This window comes from Artemia franciscana, chromosome 8 (assembly GCF_032884065.1).
Source record: "Artemia franciscana chromosome 8, ASM3288406v1, whole genome shotgun sequence".
NCBI classification, from domain to species: Eukaryota; Metazoa; Arthropoda; class Branchiopoda; order Anostraca; family Artemiidae; genus Artemia; species Artemia franciscana.
The window spans coordinates 18,384,410-18,401,978 of NC_088870.1; the positions used below are offsets into that span (position 1 = coordinate 18,384,410).

At 33.1% G+C, this 17,569-nt stretch overlaps 1 protein-coding gene across 1 annotated transcript; it reads left to right on the forward strand.

Annotated features, from left to right (window-relative positions):
• Positions 1-631: 631 nt before the first annotated feature.
• LOC136030086 (large ribosomal subunit protein uL3-like) lies at positions 632-17,297 on the forward strand. The gene is made up of 7 exons (XM_065708749.1): positions 632-764; positions 6,425-6,786; positions 8,719-8,854; positions 12,577-12,763; positions 14,171-14,373; positions 15,692-15,847; positions 17,076-17,297. The coding sequence occupies exons 1-7, from the start codon at positions 762-764 to the stop codon at positions 17,250-17,252; spliced, it is 1,224 nt and encodes a 407-aa protein (XP_065564821.1). The 5' UTR covers positions 632-761; the 3' UTR covers positions 17,253-17,297.
• Positions 17,298-17,569: the final 272 nt, after the last annotated feature.

Here is a 17,569-nt window from a genome sequence, read left to right on the forward strand (position 1 = left end):
GAAGGAAGGGGGTCGGGGAAAATTTCCGAATATGAATACGATACCGGGATTTCCGGTATGAACAAAAAAAAGATAAGAAATTAAATAGAAAACAAACATTATTTTGAATCAGAGTATGCTGAAAGAGAATTTTTCAGGTAGAATTACGAGCGATAAATCTTCTGGAGTAATTTTCAGCAAAGATGGACCAGGGGCAATTTCCCGGGGGAGAGAATTTTTACGCCAGAAACCATGGAACAATTTTACTTGGAGAAAGATTTCTTTGGAGGGATGACGGATAGGAGCAACATTAAAACTTAAAAAAAAACAGAGATTATTCTGTATATAATGGGATTGTCTCCTTTTCAATGCACCTCTCTTTAAGATAGAGCTTGGCCTTTTGTATCAATTCGAAGTGTGTCAGAACGAATCCTGAAACACAAGGAACGTTTAATTAGAATAAGGAAATTTTTAAAAGTGCTTGAAGTGCAAGCGTGAAGAGAGGGGTATTGAGGGAGAGATATACCCCTTTATTTACATAGTAATTTCTACTAATTTCAAGTTTTAATGTTGCTCCTTTTTCTTAACTAAAAAACTTGTTTTTATTTAAATGCAGGTAAGAAAAGACGGCTTGCTGTGAATAATTACGAGCGTTTAATCCACATTGACGGCTCATTCGTATGTTTTCTATTGCAACTATTTCTTTTCTTCAGTAGAAACCGACATCCTGTGTCTTTTCCTCACCATCATGTCATTTCTGCTTTAACAATTGCCGGGAGAGGATGGTGAGTGTTTTCTAATATTTATCTCGTTTAATCGTTGTTTCACATATTATACTGTTAGTTTATTGAGGATTAACTGAAGTTGAATAACTGATGTAAGGTGGTTCACGTAGGTTACATCGTTTAAAAATTGTCCTGTAGATTGACTAAAACTCTTAAAAAGAGTTGTTGGTATGTTTTCAAATTAGTCTCCGTCAAAAGGCTTAGACAATGTGGTTCAAATTGCTAATACCAAGCCAGAAATGATTTTACATGGGACTTAAAATTTAACAATAGACGCTGCCCAATTAGAATTAAGTCGAGTCAGAGGAATATAACATTCAGGAATCATTAGTAATACATTTTAACACTGGGTAGGTTTTATTCAACACCCTTTCTCCACTCATTCTATTGGATATTCCTGAGGTTTAGAAGACTGAAAGATTAACCTAGTGTATTTCAGGCTTTAAAAACAAATTGAATTATTGATTATAGGCCTCTGATCTATCTGACTAGGTTTTAAAACACATTCTGATTAATTTGAGGAATTGTAGGATATATCTTAATATTGCAAAATCAGAAAAAAAAAACAAAATTTGATTATTTATTTACCATATGGTAACATTCTAGTTTGGCTATTTTTGCTATCATGAGAAAGGATTAAGATAAAATTCTAGTTGATTGACTTCTTGCTATCTCAGAAAGGGGTTAGGTTAGGAAAATGAAACTTTCAGGGATGAATCTACAGTCTAAAGTATGCCCTGGGAAGATATTTTGAAGCAACTACCTCCACTCCTCCTTCTAGAAGGCCCAGACCTTTGATGACCTTTAAAATGTGTTATAAAAGTGAAACCTTGCAAAATAGATCTTCTGCTTAATTGAAGTACAAAAAAATTGTTTTCAGCTTCATAACTTTGCTCAATTCCATTTTGTAAGGTTTCAAAGATGTGCAAATACATTTCCTAAATTTTGAAAAAAAAACATAGCCTATGGCTCAAAATTTTACTCAAATAACAGGAATTGCATTTTCAGAACTAAAGGCAGAGAAAAAGCAACTAGTGACTGAAAATTAAGGTAAAATGTTGTTTTGTCAAAATTTCAATAGGTATAGACCTGTCATGTAGGCAAATTTCATGGCTCTCTAGAGGGAGAAGAAGTGGAGGGTGGGTACTTTAATTTCCCTTCTTGGGATATAGTTTAGTCTGTAGACCCATCCCTGAAAGTTTCATTTTCCTACCCTAACCCCTTTTTGAGATAGCAAGAAGTCACTCAACTAGAATTTTACCAGGATTAGTAAGGAACTTGAAACTTGCAGTAGGTCCAATGAATCCAGGACCATAAATATTCCCTGGGAATAAGTTCCTGTTTTAACCTTCCAATTTCTAAGTCTAGGGAATTTGCCTAGGCTACTCAACAGGTCTAAACCTATTGAATTTTGATAAAACAACATTTCGCCTTAATTTTAATTTTCTTTAATTTTAGTTCTGAAAATGAATTTATGTTATTTGAGTGGAATTTTAAGCCATATAAATGTTTTTTTTCTGAATTAAAGAAATATATTGGCAGATCCTTGAATCCTTGTAAATTGAGATTAAGCTAAGTTGTGATGCTGAAAACTGTTTTATTGGGTAAAATTCAGTAAATATATGACTGTCTATATTACTGACATACCAATAAAGTGAACATACCACTCAATACCTTTTTTATGCTCTTTACATATAAAATAGTCACTTCTATCATAAAATTAACATTTCAGCACTTTTTGAGCTCTTAAAAATGACAAATTTTCAATTGAAGTACAAGTTATTGGTCATTTTCTGACAAAATAATGCTAGGCTACGTTTTGTCAGTGCTATTTTCTTGGTTGTTTTCAACATAAGACTAAATTTTCTGAATGCCAAAATTATTTATAATAATCTTAGGGGTAAATTTTTTGCAGTTCATATAATTGACTTATCAGTAAAGTGAAAATACCACTTACTGCCTTTTTTATGTTCTTTACAAAAATAATGATTGCTTCTATGACAAATTCAAATTTAAGCACTTTATTTGATCTAACCTAAACTAACCTTATAAATAATTTTTGCATTGAGAAAATGTAGTATTATTCTGTTGAATACAACCAAGAAAACAGTTCCAATAAAATGCAAATTGAAAATTTGTCATTTTTAAGAGCTTAAAGTGCAAGCTTAAAAATGTGCAGCATTGGTAAATGATTATAATATTTGTAAAGAACATAAAAAAAGGTATCAGGTGGTATTCTCACTTAATTTGCAATAGAAGCATTTATTATATTCATAAAGAGCATAATACATTTTTTGCAGTTCATATAATTGACTTACCAATAAAGTGAACAAAGCACTTGATGCCTTTTTTGATGCTTTACAAACATAATAATTGCTTCTACCACAAATTCCGATTCAAGCACTTTCTGACATAACCTAACCCTATTATAAATAATTTTGCACTGAGAAAATGTAGTATTATTTTAATGAAAACAACTTTAATAGAGCTCAAAAATTTGCAGTAGTGGTAAGTGACTATTATATTTGTAAAGAACATAAAAAGCATTGAGTGGTATCTTGCTTAATTTGCAATAGAAGCAAATATTATATTTGTAAAGAGCATAGAACAGGGCATTGAGTGGTATTTTTCTTATTTTTGTTTATTGAAAAGGTTAAAAAACTCTTACTTCAAAATATGCTAAATAATTGTAGTTTAACACATGTCAACTACAGACCCACCACAATATATAGCCCAAATAATATTAGCCTATTCCTATTGTGTTTTCTGGTTGATATAATCAGTCATTTCAATGTATGGGTACATAGGTAAAACAAGAATGATGTTAATGGCTTAAAGTAAATATCATAATTTGAAAGAGGTTTGTAAATATTAACTCAATTGAATCTTAGTCAATGCCTATAAATCTTAGGTGTATGACTAACAAAATGGAATTATAATCAAATAGTAAGTTTATAGCCAATATTTGACCTTATTTTAGTCTCAAAAATAGAAAAAAGTGTCATCTTTCAGGGTCCATAAAATGCTTAATGTTATATTTTAAATTTAAATAGCTATTATATTAAGAAAAAGTATAAAAAGGCAATTGGATCCAAATTCACACACAAAAGCTATCAGTTTTGTCAGTGATCACTTAAAGAAAATGTAGCAATAAAAAGAATTAGGTTAATAGGCTACCTTTATACTTCTTATTTTATGCTCTTTTTAAATATTGTGGTTGCTTTTCTGTCAATGCCCAACATTCCCCTTCTTGGATTGATTGATTTGGTGGTATATAGACTGAGTTTTGATTTACTGGAGTAAACTCCCAAAAGTTGTATACTGGAGAGATAGAGGTGAAATCATTATAACCTACAAGTTAATGGAGGTCAATATGCACCCAGCATTATTCCCTATTGTTGGTCAAATTCAAGAACCATAGGTCACCAGCTGAAACTTGTTAAACCTACTACCTTAACCAGAGTCCACACAATTCTTTTCCTAAAGAATTGTCAATAATTAGAATAAATTCTCCAAATAGAGTTACTGGTAAACCTGTTGACATTTTCAATTGAAGGATGGATGCGGAGTGGTCCTCAAGGGTGTGTGAACTCAACTGGGAGGCTGCTGATCATCCAACTGCACTCAGTCACTAAACAATGAAAATAACTTGGGGCTACACATGGAAAAAGCCTTTTATTGCTCTAAGCTGTAATTTAAGATAAATTATTTAGAATTTGGATAACAAAGAAAGGAAATATTATAAGGTGCTTGACAGGAACATACTGCATATTTTAATGTAAGGGTCTGATTGTTTAAAATTTCTCTTCAGTTTTGTATATTTTTTAGTGTTATCTGGGACTATCTGTTTGTTAGGAGTGTTTTGTCAGAAAATGAAACTTCATACTTAAGAAAGAGCATTAACATAAATTCAATGTTCTTTCTAAATATAATAGTTGTTCTTAGCAAATCTTATTTGAAGCTGTTATGTGACCATAATTCTTATCATTGGTTTATGATATAATAAACATAGTATCATTATATCCACTATTTCATGATCCTTATCCTTAGTTATGATATTTAATACCCTGATAATACACGCCATTTCCAAGCCATGGCTAGTTAGAACGTTGCTCTAGCGATAACCCTGCACTACACATACCAATTATGCCATTTGAAAATTTTAACACTAATTGTACACATCATCTGAAAGCTAAGGTTCAGGAGCCTGTAGGTTTCATGCAGTGATTACTAAAAGATGCAAATTTGCTGACTGAGCTGTCCATTTCAACTACAATCAAAAATCTCAATTGTGTATAATTCGTCCCAAAGTCTTTTTTTCCACCTCTCTGTTTGGAGATGGGGTAAAAACCAGTATTCAATTGAGAAAAATTATTTGTAAAACTTAACCCCTTACACTTACCAAAGAGGAATTTAGAAGGATTGTATATATCAATGGTTAGTTAAAATCTAAGCTATGTATCAGTATGGCTATTATTACAATTATTTTAGATCAAACACTTGAACTATTAGTTTATTGACTTACCTACAAGGACCTCTTTTTGGAAATAATAATTGTCCTATTTTGATGTATATATCCTTCCAGTGTTGCAGGTTTATTCAATAACATTTGTTGCTTGATATTTGTTCTATAAATCACAAATATTAAATATACTTTTCTTTTCAATTGCTTGTCAAAACAGACTAAGTTTTAATTTATGTTGACAAAATATTGGTGAAAATTTCACCAAGAAGGTGGGGCTCTTGTTACTACCCTCACATTGCATCATACTATAGTAAAATATGGGTAGTCAAAAAACTTCGATTTTTCTGGAATGTCAAAGAAAAGTGATCTTTCCCTAAAAGAGATCTTTTGCCCCATTATTATCCTATCAAAAACAAATGTAAACACATGTAAAAAGTTGATAGTGGTTTGAAACAAAAGTGCTACTAATTTTAGCTGTAGTCCAAGGGGTGTGTAATTTGTTTAAAACCAAGACACTGATTTTCTGGACTTTTTTAGACCTGTTTCTTAAGAAAGTTGTATTCCTATTCATTTCCAATTTCTTGACTAAGGAATGATGCCAACTTCAGTTTAAAAGGTTTTGTTTTATAAAAGAATGATTCCTTCACTGCCTAACAAACTGAACAGTTAGTGACTTTTGGAGAGCAGTATTGATAATCTATTGTCTAAATTTTAATGTATCTATATAAAATGTTGATTAAAATCTCAAGCCTTAATTGAAATTGTCTTCTGATTTTGTTTATCAGAACCTTTGAGGTATGATCTCTAAATTTGGGTGTCCAAACTATTCTTACAAAATTTACTCTTGGTTGATTAATCTTAATTTACAATTTGGTGTTTTAGTAAATTGACCTACACTGAAGAATATTAATGGATAAAAGAATACCCCCCCCCCCCCCAAAAAAAAGATGAGCGTACATTTCAGCAGGGAGTATTCTGAGAAAGATGATAGTCGTTTCAGTTGACAGTTGATTGTAAAATTGTGCTCAAGATATTTGTTTGGCTGAAGTAATTTATTTGGTTACTTGAGTGATTATTATCTAGTATTGAGCCAATTTTGCAGTCACTGGTTTTGTGAATTACATTTCGTCTTAAAAATTGACTTAGTAGATTTCTAGGCAAATTTTTGAGTTATGATTTGATAACTTTTTTTCAGTCTCACAGGAAGTTCAGTGCGCCACGTCATGGCTCCATGGGTTTTTACCCAAAGAAGAGAGCAGCCCGTCATCGAGGTCGAGTGAAGTCTTTCCCTCGTGATGATCCATCCAAGCCAGTTCATTTAACTGCATTTATTGGTTACAAAGCTGGCATGACCCATATTGTTCGTGATGTCGATAAGCCTGGCTCTAAAGTAAATAAGAAAGAAGTCCTAGAAGCTACAACTATAATTGAAACACCCCCCATGGTCATCATTGGATTGGTTGGTTATGTTGAAACACCCAAGGGTTTGAAGGGTCTCAGGACTGTCTGGGCAGAACACATTGGTGAAGATGCTCGTCGTCGTTTCTATAGGAACTGGTAAGGAACTTGAAATTTTTTAAATGTTTGCTTGATTACAAAAGGTTGTGAAGCCAAATTGAAGACTGGTTCTTACGGCCTTAGCATTTTTCTCCCGGAAATTTAATTCAAATAACAGAATCACACTCCCAAATCAGAGCGTTTTACTTAATGCAAACGTTACTAAAACTGACTGGAACAACATATTCCAAATCAGCAAGCAATAGTTTATAAGTAAAGAAATCTTTCAATAAATTATCAAACCCTGTATGTCAAACTCCTCAAGTCAAAACTATACATCATTGCAACTGGAAAGCTCAAAATATAGGTTTTTGATACAAGAATGGATTTGCTATTTCATAATTTTTAATCGATAACAACTTGGTCCTCCCTGGGGCAAAATCGTACTTTGGTGTCACAAAATAGCGGTAAAAGCTATTTTCCTAATTTTTGGTCACGGTAAAAGAAAACTAGAACTTATAATTTCCATTCAAATTAGCACTCTCGAGCTTCTAGGATCAACGGTTTGTGATCAATCATGGAAAAAAATAAACACGCATCCATGGAAAAAAGGAAAAATAAACATGTATCCATTCTGGGAAAGAACTGTAAAATTCAACACTTCCTGACACGATCTTGGAAACCTATACATCAGGGTTCTCTAAAATGTTGAATGTAATGGTAATTTTCATTAAGATCACTTATATTTTGTATATTTTCCCCTTTTTGAAAATCTGACAATTCTTTGATATGTAACTTTTAAACTTATGAACAATATGCTTTTTTGGAACTAACCATTAAGTCATTTGTTACGGTGTATTATTTTGGATATGGGTAGAAAATTCCAGAACCCCTTCTTTAGTTCACCTTTTACTTCTGCTAATTTCCCTTTGGATGCTTAATTTTACACATTGAGAGGGTTTTGCTGGGTTTTTCCATGGCTAATTGCAGAAAAAGCGAAGACAGATAGTCTGAGTGAGAGGCAAATCTGGCATAAGACCTTATTAGGATTGTATAAAAATGATGTCATTTGTTGATAGATAAGATTTGTTGGATGATAGATCTATCATCCGTCCCTTCGTCATTCCTAGGCCAAAATCTAGCACTATTTCTCTTATCCGAGTCAATCCTCTTTCTTACCCGAGTCAGAAATGGCAAAAAGGCCTTGGCAATTTATTAGGGTTCAGACATTTTCATGCTTCTTGATATTTGCCTACAGTTTAAAGTCTTATTCTTCTTAAAATCTCATGCTTTGTTTCTGGCACATTATATTTACAACTCTTTATACTGAAGATTTTTTTGACCTGAGAAATAAAATAAGGGGGAAAGCAGATAGTTCAGGTATTAATGTTTTTGAAGGGATAATGAGGATAAATTTTCAACATAGTATTTGCTTTTGTGTTCTCCACGTCAAAGAGGAAATCAATCAAAGGTCTTAATAAAGCACTAACTTTTAAAATGAAGCAAAAACGTCAAAATGATGAAACTGCTCAATGGTATCTATTCTTCAGGAGTGTTCGATGAAGCCAGTTAACTAGGGCGAACTGATTGATGTTTCTGCTTCAGAAGTTATTTGCTATCTAGTATTAAATAAGGATAAATTATTTTAAAGCTTGTCCAGTACTTACTCAATAATAGTTATTGCTTGTCAATAACTGGTTGAAGTATTTTAAGCAAGTCAACTTAAGTTAAAAGCAGTTAAAAAAAATCAAGTGAACATCAGTTGTATCCATCAATGGCTCTTATGTTCTTTTTAAGTTTAAGGAGTAAAAATGTTCCATTTTCACAGAATATGCTATCTTCCTTTTTATTATGTGTATTAATTTACCAAACGCGCCAGTTTTTCACTCCGCTGGGTCATGCCTATGAGTTAGAACTGGTCCAAGGTCGTTAGAGGTCTCCTCTCGGTCGTATGAGCGATGAGACCATTTTGACCAAGTTATTCTCCTGAAGGTATAGATCCAAGAAGAAGGCTTTTAGCAAGACAAGCAAAAAATGGCAAGATGACCTTGGAAAGAAGATGATCGAAAAGGACTTGAAAGCAATCGAAAGATATTGCAAAGTTGTTCGTGTCATCGCCCATACTCAAGTAAGTCTTGAATGTATTTTGTTGTTGTTAGTAGTTTTATTAATAACTTGTAGCAACATTTAACGGCCTATAGTTTATTAGTAACTTGTGGCAAATATACTACGGAAAAATACTGAAAACCTTGATTCTAGGAAACCAGAGCAAAATTAGATAGTTGTTCTTAAGCTTGAATACCATTCAGGGGGGGGGGGTTCCGTAGCAACTGACTCTTCTGGTGCACAATGTATGCAAAGAATTGGGGGTGTAAAAGGACCTTTTTGCCTCTTGGAAGGTTACTGGATTGGGTTGTGGCTTTATTTATCTCATTTAGGTTAATTAAACCTGTTTTCAAAGATTAGCATTAGGCGTTATTGCATTCGAAATTCGTATGCCTACAGTTTTGGTTATCTCTTAGTGAGCTAATAATATCTAACAGGATACACCTTCCATGATCTTCATCTTTCCTAAAGGGTACAGGAATGGTTTACTTCGTAATTTCTATGAAATGGTCGATACAAACGGGAACGGTAAAATATTAGACAGGCAAATCTCCTCAGAGATAAATTGACATGTTGATGTTAGTGATATTTTACCTTGTTGGGCTAACAGTAATCATCAATTTCTTATTCAGCACAGGGATAAAGCAATGTAATTAGAGCATTATAATTAAGCATGGTCAGCTTGTAACAAAATTTTGTTTTAGCGTTTTTTTATTTGCAATATCTCTTTTCTAAGCCTTTTTAAGCCTCTTATCAATGCACCTAACCAAAATTAATTCCCGTCAATAGTTTTCGATTATAGTGAAAAAATACAAAATTGCAATATTTTTTCCGAATTAAGAATTCGGTAATTGTGCGTCTAATACCCAATTTCTACCTTAAGTGGAAATCAAAATTGTGTTCAAGTTTGCTTCAATATCATTTGTTTAAGATGAATTATAACGACACTGCTCTGATGACCTGCTTCTGTTAATCCTTCGGGATCGATGGAGGTGGGACTGATGAGCAAGTGGCCCTGGAAGCCATTTATGTATGGTATATTTCTATAGCCACGGTGTCGAATAACAAATTTCGCCAACCCTTCAGGGAGTGGCGTCAAGTTCGCATATTCCATTACCGTCTTGTAGCCTTACTGGCTGTGATCAAGGGGGGAAACCATGCGAACTACATTTCGTTTCTTAGCTTTCTTATATTTAAGTTTCTTGGCTTTTATATTTAATTTGTAACATTTTGTATTATTACAATTGGTTGAGATGAACTAATCTTGAAATGTATTAAATATTCAGAATAACATTGATAAATCCTTAAGGTCGTTTCGTGAGGTAAATTGTTTCATAATTATATAATTTGTTACGTTTATTAAGAATTCGTTGCGTAATTTAGAACAAAAATGAGAAAACTATTAATAACATCCCGTAAAAAACTAGTCTACTATTCGAAAAATACTTATTTCACCTTAATCCAGTATTATCTGCCGCCTCGAACATGTCTGCTATATTACTTGCTAGTTACTAAGCACCTTACAACCGTTTTGATTTGTGTTCTTTGTTTTTCAACTGTTGTAAATTTGAAATTTAAATATTTAAATTATTCTCGCATTAAAATCGATGCAACACGGGTTCACATGTCAAGATCTCCGTTAACTATGACGGTTGCTAACTACTGTTTTGGTTATTTTTATGGTAAAATAACAATGCTTTCTGAGTATCGCTCGATTCTAATAGTATTATAAAGCACAGACATACCAATTTGGTCAGTATCGTGACATTTTTAGCCATATACTGTTGAAATACATCAGTTTGCCAAATTATAATTTCGAAAGATGAATGAAATAACGACTTTTTCCGATTTTTGGGGGAAAATGGATGTATATTCGCCTGTCACCGGATTAGTAATTTTTTCTATATATCCTGATTTAACAGAAACTTAAATATTGAAATTCTATAAACTGTTGCTGAGTTGTTCATTCCTACTTACCTGGTCTAAACATTGGTATGATTAATTAGTTTCGATCTGCAGTTGACACTACTCAGATGATCTGCTCCTTTTGGTCCTATGGGACTGATCGGAACAGGACTGAAGAGCAGTGGCACTGGGAGCCATTTATATGGTATATTCCCATAGTCACGGTGTCATAGAAAATATTTCATCAGCCCGATTGGGAGTGGTGTCAGGTTTGCATATTCCATATTCGTCTTGTAGCCGCATTGGCTGTTACCAAGGGGAGAAACCATGCAAGCTACATTTATAAAAATCTGTCAAGAGACAACTTCCTCAGGATCAATGACATGCCCCTAATCTGACGGATTAAGTTGCTGAGTTACATTAGTCAAGAAATAGCTGTATGCTTTGATCATCAACAATTCTTTCATGAAAACATTAACATAGTTGCGATACTATTGAGCACTATCTAGCTCCATTTTGGTTTAAAAATACATATAGACACTTGCGAAAAAAAATATGCTAGGACTGGATAATATTATTAGCCAGAAATAACTAAATTTTGACAAAAATATACTCGGTATTCTCTGTCTCTACTATTTGACTGTAATTTATTTAAACAGAATCAGTTTTGGAACATTATGCGAGAGTAGCTGCTGTATATACCATTGATATTTTATGCTAATGAAACGGAAAGTACCACGTATACGTTAAAAATTGCCACCAAACTTCTAATAAAAACTGTTGAAGTTTTAGTTCCTTGAATCGGATCTTCATGAAACTTCATATTTAGAAGGACCTCGTAACTCAGATCTCTTATTTTAAATCTCAACAGGATCCAGCGTCACTGGGGGGGGGGGGGCAGGGGGACCAGAAATCTTAGAAAAAACTTAAAGTGGAGAGATCAGGATGAAACTGGATGGGAAGAATAAAAACCTGTCTAAGATACGTGACTGACATAACCGGACCGGATCTGCTCTCTTTGGAGTTGGGGGGGGGGGGGTAATTTTGAAAATTGAGGTATTTGTAACTTACGAAAGGGTGACCAGATCTTAATGAAATCAGATATTTAGAAGGATCTTGTGCTTTAAAGCTCTAATTCTAAATTCCGACCAGATCCTGTGACATTGGGGGAGCTGGAGGGGGAAACCGGAATTCTTGGAAAACGTGAAAATGAGGGTATTTTTATCTTATGAATAGGTGATCGGATCTTAATGAAATTCGATATTTAGAAGGAATTCATGTCTTTTGGCATTGGGGGAGTTGGAGGGGGAAATCTTGGAAAACATTTGGAGTGGAGGAATCGGGATGAAGCTAGGTGGATAGAATAAGCAAATGTCCTTGATACGTGATAGATGTAACCGTACTGGATTCGCTCTTTAGGGGAGTTGGGGGGGGAGGGGTTCAGTGATTTTGCGAGTTTAGTGCTCCTGGACGTGCTAGGACGATGAAAATTGGTAGGTGTGTCAGGGAGCTGTACAAATTGACTTGATAGTCGTTTTCTCAGGTTCTACCATCTGGGGGGCTAAAGGGAGAGGAATAATTCGAAAAAATTAGGTATTTATAACTTACGAGTGGGTGATCGGATCTTAGTGAATTTTGATATATAGAAGGACATCGTGAGCTCTTTAAATCCTGACCGGCATTAAGCCTCTGATTTTCCTTTTAAATCAATCTATTGATTCTCAGAATTTTGTTAGAGCTCATACCATATGAGCTCTTTGCTCTTGTTCGGAATTAATGCTAATGAGTAAAGTTTGGTTTTGGCCTAAGAAGCATGTTTTATCCTTTTGTTCCTCTTAGATGAAACTCCTCCGTCAAAGACAGAAGAAAGCCCATATTATGGAAATCCAGTTGAATGGTGGTACTATTGCTGACAAGGTTAAATGGGCCCGTGATCATCTGGAAAAGCCGATCCCAATTACTGCTGTGTTTGCTCAAGATGAGAATATTGACGTAATTGGCACCACCAAGGGTAAAGGATACAAAGGTAAATAAGATCTCCTCCGTTGAATTTTTACTAATTAATTACTTTTGCAACGGCCGAGCTTTCAGGAGAGCAAGCACAAGATTTTCCACGAGGTTTTAATATTTATGAGAGATATTTTTTCACATGTTTCTTTTTTTTCTTTCTCTCAGTCCTTTTCTCCTCTGTGCATATGGGGTATATTAAACCTGTTTCAATGTAATAAAACGCCAGAACCATAATTTAGGAGACGTCGTAAGTGGCCGTTCAACAACTTGTACTATTACTGGCTTCAAAAATGTCTAAAGGCCTCTTAAAAATCACTGTATTTGTTATTGGTTAAAATGTATTTTGTATTGGATGAAGTCTATCTGCCATTAAAACTTGGGTCTATTGAATTTTCGCTTAGGTTCTTGTGTCTTTTCTTTAACAATATTCTTGAATTGAAGAAATTTTTTAGTAATCGTAACTACAAGAAATACAAAGAAAATGATAAACTCGTTTTTTTACGTGGAATATTAAGTAATATGTTAGCACTGTACTGGCTTGTTTATCTTTAAATAAAGTATCTTTATCTTGAAATAGGAAACATAAATGTAAAAAAAACGTTCTTTGGTATTTTTCAAGATAATAGGGCGTACTCTGTTGATTTGGGTGGACTGATTTTATTAGTATTATATGGAAGAATTTGGAAATAAAACCAAGTAACCAAAAAAAAAACTTTACAGCGAAGCTTGTTCATAGGGGAGGCAAAGGAGACAAATAATCGGTTGATGTTGCTGCTTCAGTAGAGCCATTTATTATCTAGAGTAAAATGTTAATATATAGTTTTAAATGAACAACTATAATATTCCTGACAGCTAATAATCTGACCGTTTGTAAAACTCGTACTAAACTAATAATTCTACTTACTATCTTAGAACCATCATTCCTTGTTGTATTAACGTGAGAAACTTATATTTGATGTCTGATTTCCAATGCCCAATTTAAGCTTAAGTATTTTGAATGTCCAGTCAGATTTTTACCAGTCAGATACATTATTTTGTCAGGCAAATTCATGTCATTTTTTTGTATGTCTTACAAGGCAATTTTTTTGTACTAAAACTTGTTGGTTTAGAAATTTTTTCAACAGTTTTCTCGATACTAAAAGGTAAAAAAGCTTCCTTGATGGGCTTGAGGTCCATTCACAAGTCCATTTTACTAGTTCCAATTAAGTCTCATTTTGAATAAACCTTAAGGAAACATCTGGAACAGTTCGTAGAAATTAAACTTCCCTGCTGGCTTTAATTAGTTTTGTATCCTAGCTAATCTTGTTATCGAATGGAACGGTTTCTAAAACTTTAGCGTTAGTTAGATCTCATTGTGAATGAGTTTTATCGTCAGCTCGAACCATACGCTTATTTTCTATTTCTGTGACTTGGTACATTTTAGGTGTTACTTCACGTTGGCATACAAGGAAGCTTCCTCGCAAGACCCACAAGGGATTAAGAAAAGTAGCTTGTATTGGTGCTTGGCATCCAAGTCGTGTTAAGTTCACTGTTGCCCGTGCTGGTCAAAAAGGTTACCACCATCGTACCGAAATGAATAAGAAAATCTACAGAATTGGTGCTGGTATTCACACCAAGGATGGCAAGGTATTTAGCTTTTTTTCTTTAGTTATTTAATAGCTTCAGTATTTTTACATAAGAGGTTTTTAAAATTCAGATTAATAAACTGACAATGTGATCCGTGGATTGGTATCTCTGAATCTTCTTACAATGTGATCACTGGATCTTTTAATCTGCAGAACCATATTTGACATCGCATGGTTGCTTAACTGTTGTCAGAGATCATAACAGATTTTCTGACATTTTGAAACATGTATTATCAAAAAAATATTTAAGTAGTTTTGTTCTGGAATGTATGTTCCTAATTAAGTTTACGTGCGTCTTAAAATTTTCTACAGTTTTCCCAGGTGACGAAGGAGTTATATATTTACAAGCTCAAGTGTAATTCACTCACGGGCTGAGATAGTTCAATTTTCTGGTCTACTCCGTAAACGATTCATATGCTTTTATAATATTTGCTCTCGCTCTAGAAATTGTCACTATCAATGATATAAGTTATAAAATTGCATTACTAACGGTTCGTTGAAACGTGCTAATTGTGCGATAAATAAAAAAATTGGACATTAAATGTAAACAAATATTTGAAAAATGTATTTCAAACTGAAAAAATGTTGTAATTCAGCATTAAATGAAGGATTTTTCATTACTTTGCTTTATTGAACTCATTTGTTCGTAAATAATTTCGTTAAGTAAAACAGTTTAATTTTGATTCTCTTTTGCTAGTCAAATGCTCTTATTTACAAACGTCCCTGGATGTTGTATTCTGCTTGAGTAATATATATATATATATATATATATATATATATATATATATATATATATATATATATATATATATATATATATATATATATATATATATATATATATATATATATATACATCCTAAATGGATGTATCAGAGTCTTTGGGGGTTGCAGATGGGTTCTAACAACCTTGGATGGTTTTACAACAGGCACGTGTCATCACCATATTGCTCTGTCAATTGAAGTTTTCTGAAAGAAGCATAAGATTGACACTACTATTAAAAAACTGGTCAACCAAACTTTTTTTTTTTGTAAAATTGGTGAATGATTCTCTCCGAATCCTTTTACATAGTGGTGGATTTTTTGAGCATTTGAAATTGCTGCGATTTTAAGGATCGCTCACTTTGAGTCAGTCATCAGGATTATTTTTGGGAGTTAGGGATAATCTTTTTAGCCAGAGTCATTTCCTGTGATGAAATCATTTTGCCGACGTTATTTGATATCCAATGATTATTAATGATAGGTCTGATCTTATAGTATTTTCTCAATCTTCACAAAAAGATTTTGGAGTTTTTTAATGTCTGTTTCTTTGTCTTAAGGTAATCAAGAACAATGCCTCGACTGAATATGACCTCTCTGAGAAAAGTATTACACCAATGGGAGGTTTCCCTCATTACGGAGAAGTCAACAATGATTTTGTCATGATAAAGGGATGCTGTGTTGGTTCGAAGAAGAGGGTTCTTACCCTTAGAAAGGTAATTAATTTCGTAGTTCTTTATAATATAAAAATTATTAAATATTTTTTTGAATGGAGCTTTTTTTATTTATATGTTGATGCATAGGGATCCTTAACTTAAATTTGAAGTTTTAACTTCCGATTTTGACACCAAATAACCCACGTTTATAGCAGTTTAGTTTATATAGTTTAGTTTATGTTTAAATTAGTTTATAGTATTTAGTTTATAATTATATGTTTAGTTATATTGTTAGTTTATGGCACCAAAGCCTTTAATTTGCTTATAAATAACGTGTCTGACATCTATTTAACATTAGTTCTGTAATTACTTCTGTATGTTTTCATTATTGATGTTATCTTTTTTAGTCTTTGTTTTTCTTTGTTTATCTTTGTCTTTGATATTTATCTTTTGTTCTCACTGCATAAAGTTGCTTAGAAGTTGAAGAATTATTAATTGCGCAATCTAGCTCTTTTCCGACTATCCATATCACAGCTAAATATGTTCATTTCAAATATAACCACTCATTAGTTAACAATAAAATTATTAATTTCTTAACAGCAAGATATCGTGTATTGTCGTTAATAAAATACCAGCACCAACGGCTGAAATTAACAAGCCCCTTTTATAACTAGTGAATTCTTGGCTGAAAGATTTTTCTGAATGAACTGGAAATTCAGAATAAGTATTGTTTTATTTTTCCAGATTAAAATTTAATCCCGGAATAGAAATTTTTTTTACTCAGTAATCGCATCTCAGTTTAAATTCAGCAGTATACTGTTGGCCGCTTATGATTTCTAATTTTTATCTTAAATCAAAAGTGTCATGGCGTTGATGATGATGATAAAGTAATTTTGGTGGAACTTGTCGAAATTGCATGTTAACCTTGACGTCTTAGACGTATTTATATTTAAATCGATACAAGACCCATAATTTTCTCTTTAAAAGTCTCTTCTAAAAGTAGATTATAACCATCACCATGGTCAATTTGCAATATTTTATAGAACAGATTGGGTTGATTTTTGGGTAACACTAAAATACAATAGTTGTTTTTGTCTCAATATTGTCTCGTTTGTTATTTGTACCTTCTTAACCTCTGCTTTGCTCACGTATGATGAATATCTATAGCCGATTTACCTACATTCTTTGAATGTCTCTGATAATAAATGATAGGTCTGATCATGCAACTATTTGAAGGAATTGTTTTCGATCCTTGCTGTTGACACTAAAATATCGCGTGTTTTTTCAGAGCCTTGTGCCACAAACTAAACGTTCTGCCTTGGAGAAGATCACTTTGAAGTTCATTGACACAGCTTCCAAGTTTGGTCATGGTCGCTTTCAAACTGCTGCTGATAAGGCTGCCTTTATGGGACCAACCAAGAAGGACAGACTGAGAGCTGAAGCAGAAAAAGCTAAAGCATCTTAAGTTTTACGCACCTTTGTTATAAATAAAGGTGTTCTCTGAAAATAATTGTTCTTTTGTAAGAAAAGTGTAGACAATCTAGTGATGGAAATGTAGATGATTGGGGGTGTTACTGTACCACTGTACCAATTACAGTGGGAATTTGAAAATGACAAGAAACTCTTAATAATAACTCCGTTTTTACGGTGAAAACAACAACTTACATGTTGCTTGCTACAGCTTAAGCAAAAGCTTTTTACTCCAAGTCTGAGAGGCACTCAACAAATTTATTCTTTGTGTCAATATATATTCTTTTCATAGTTGAAAATGTAAATATAAGT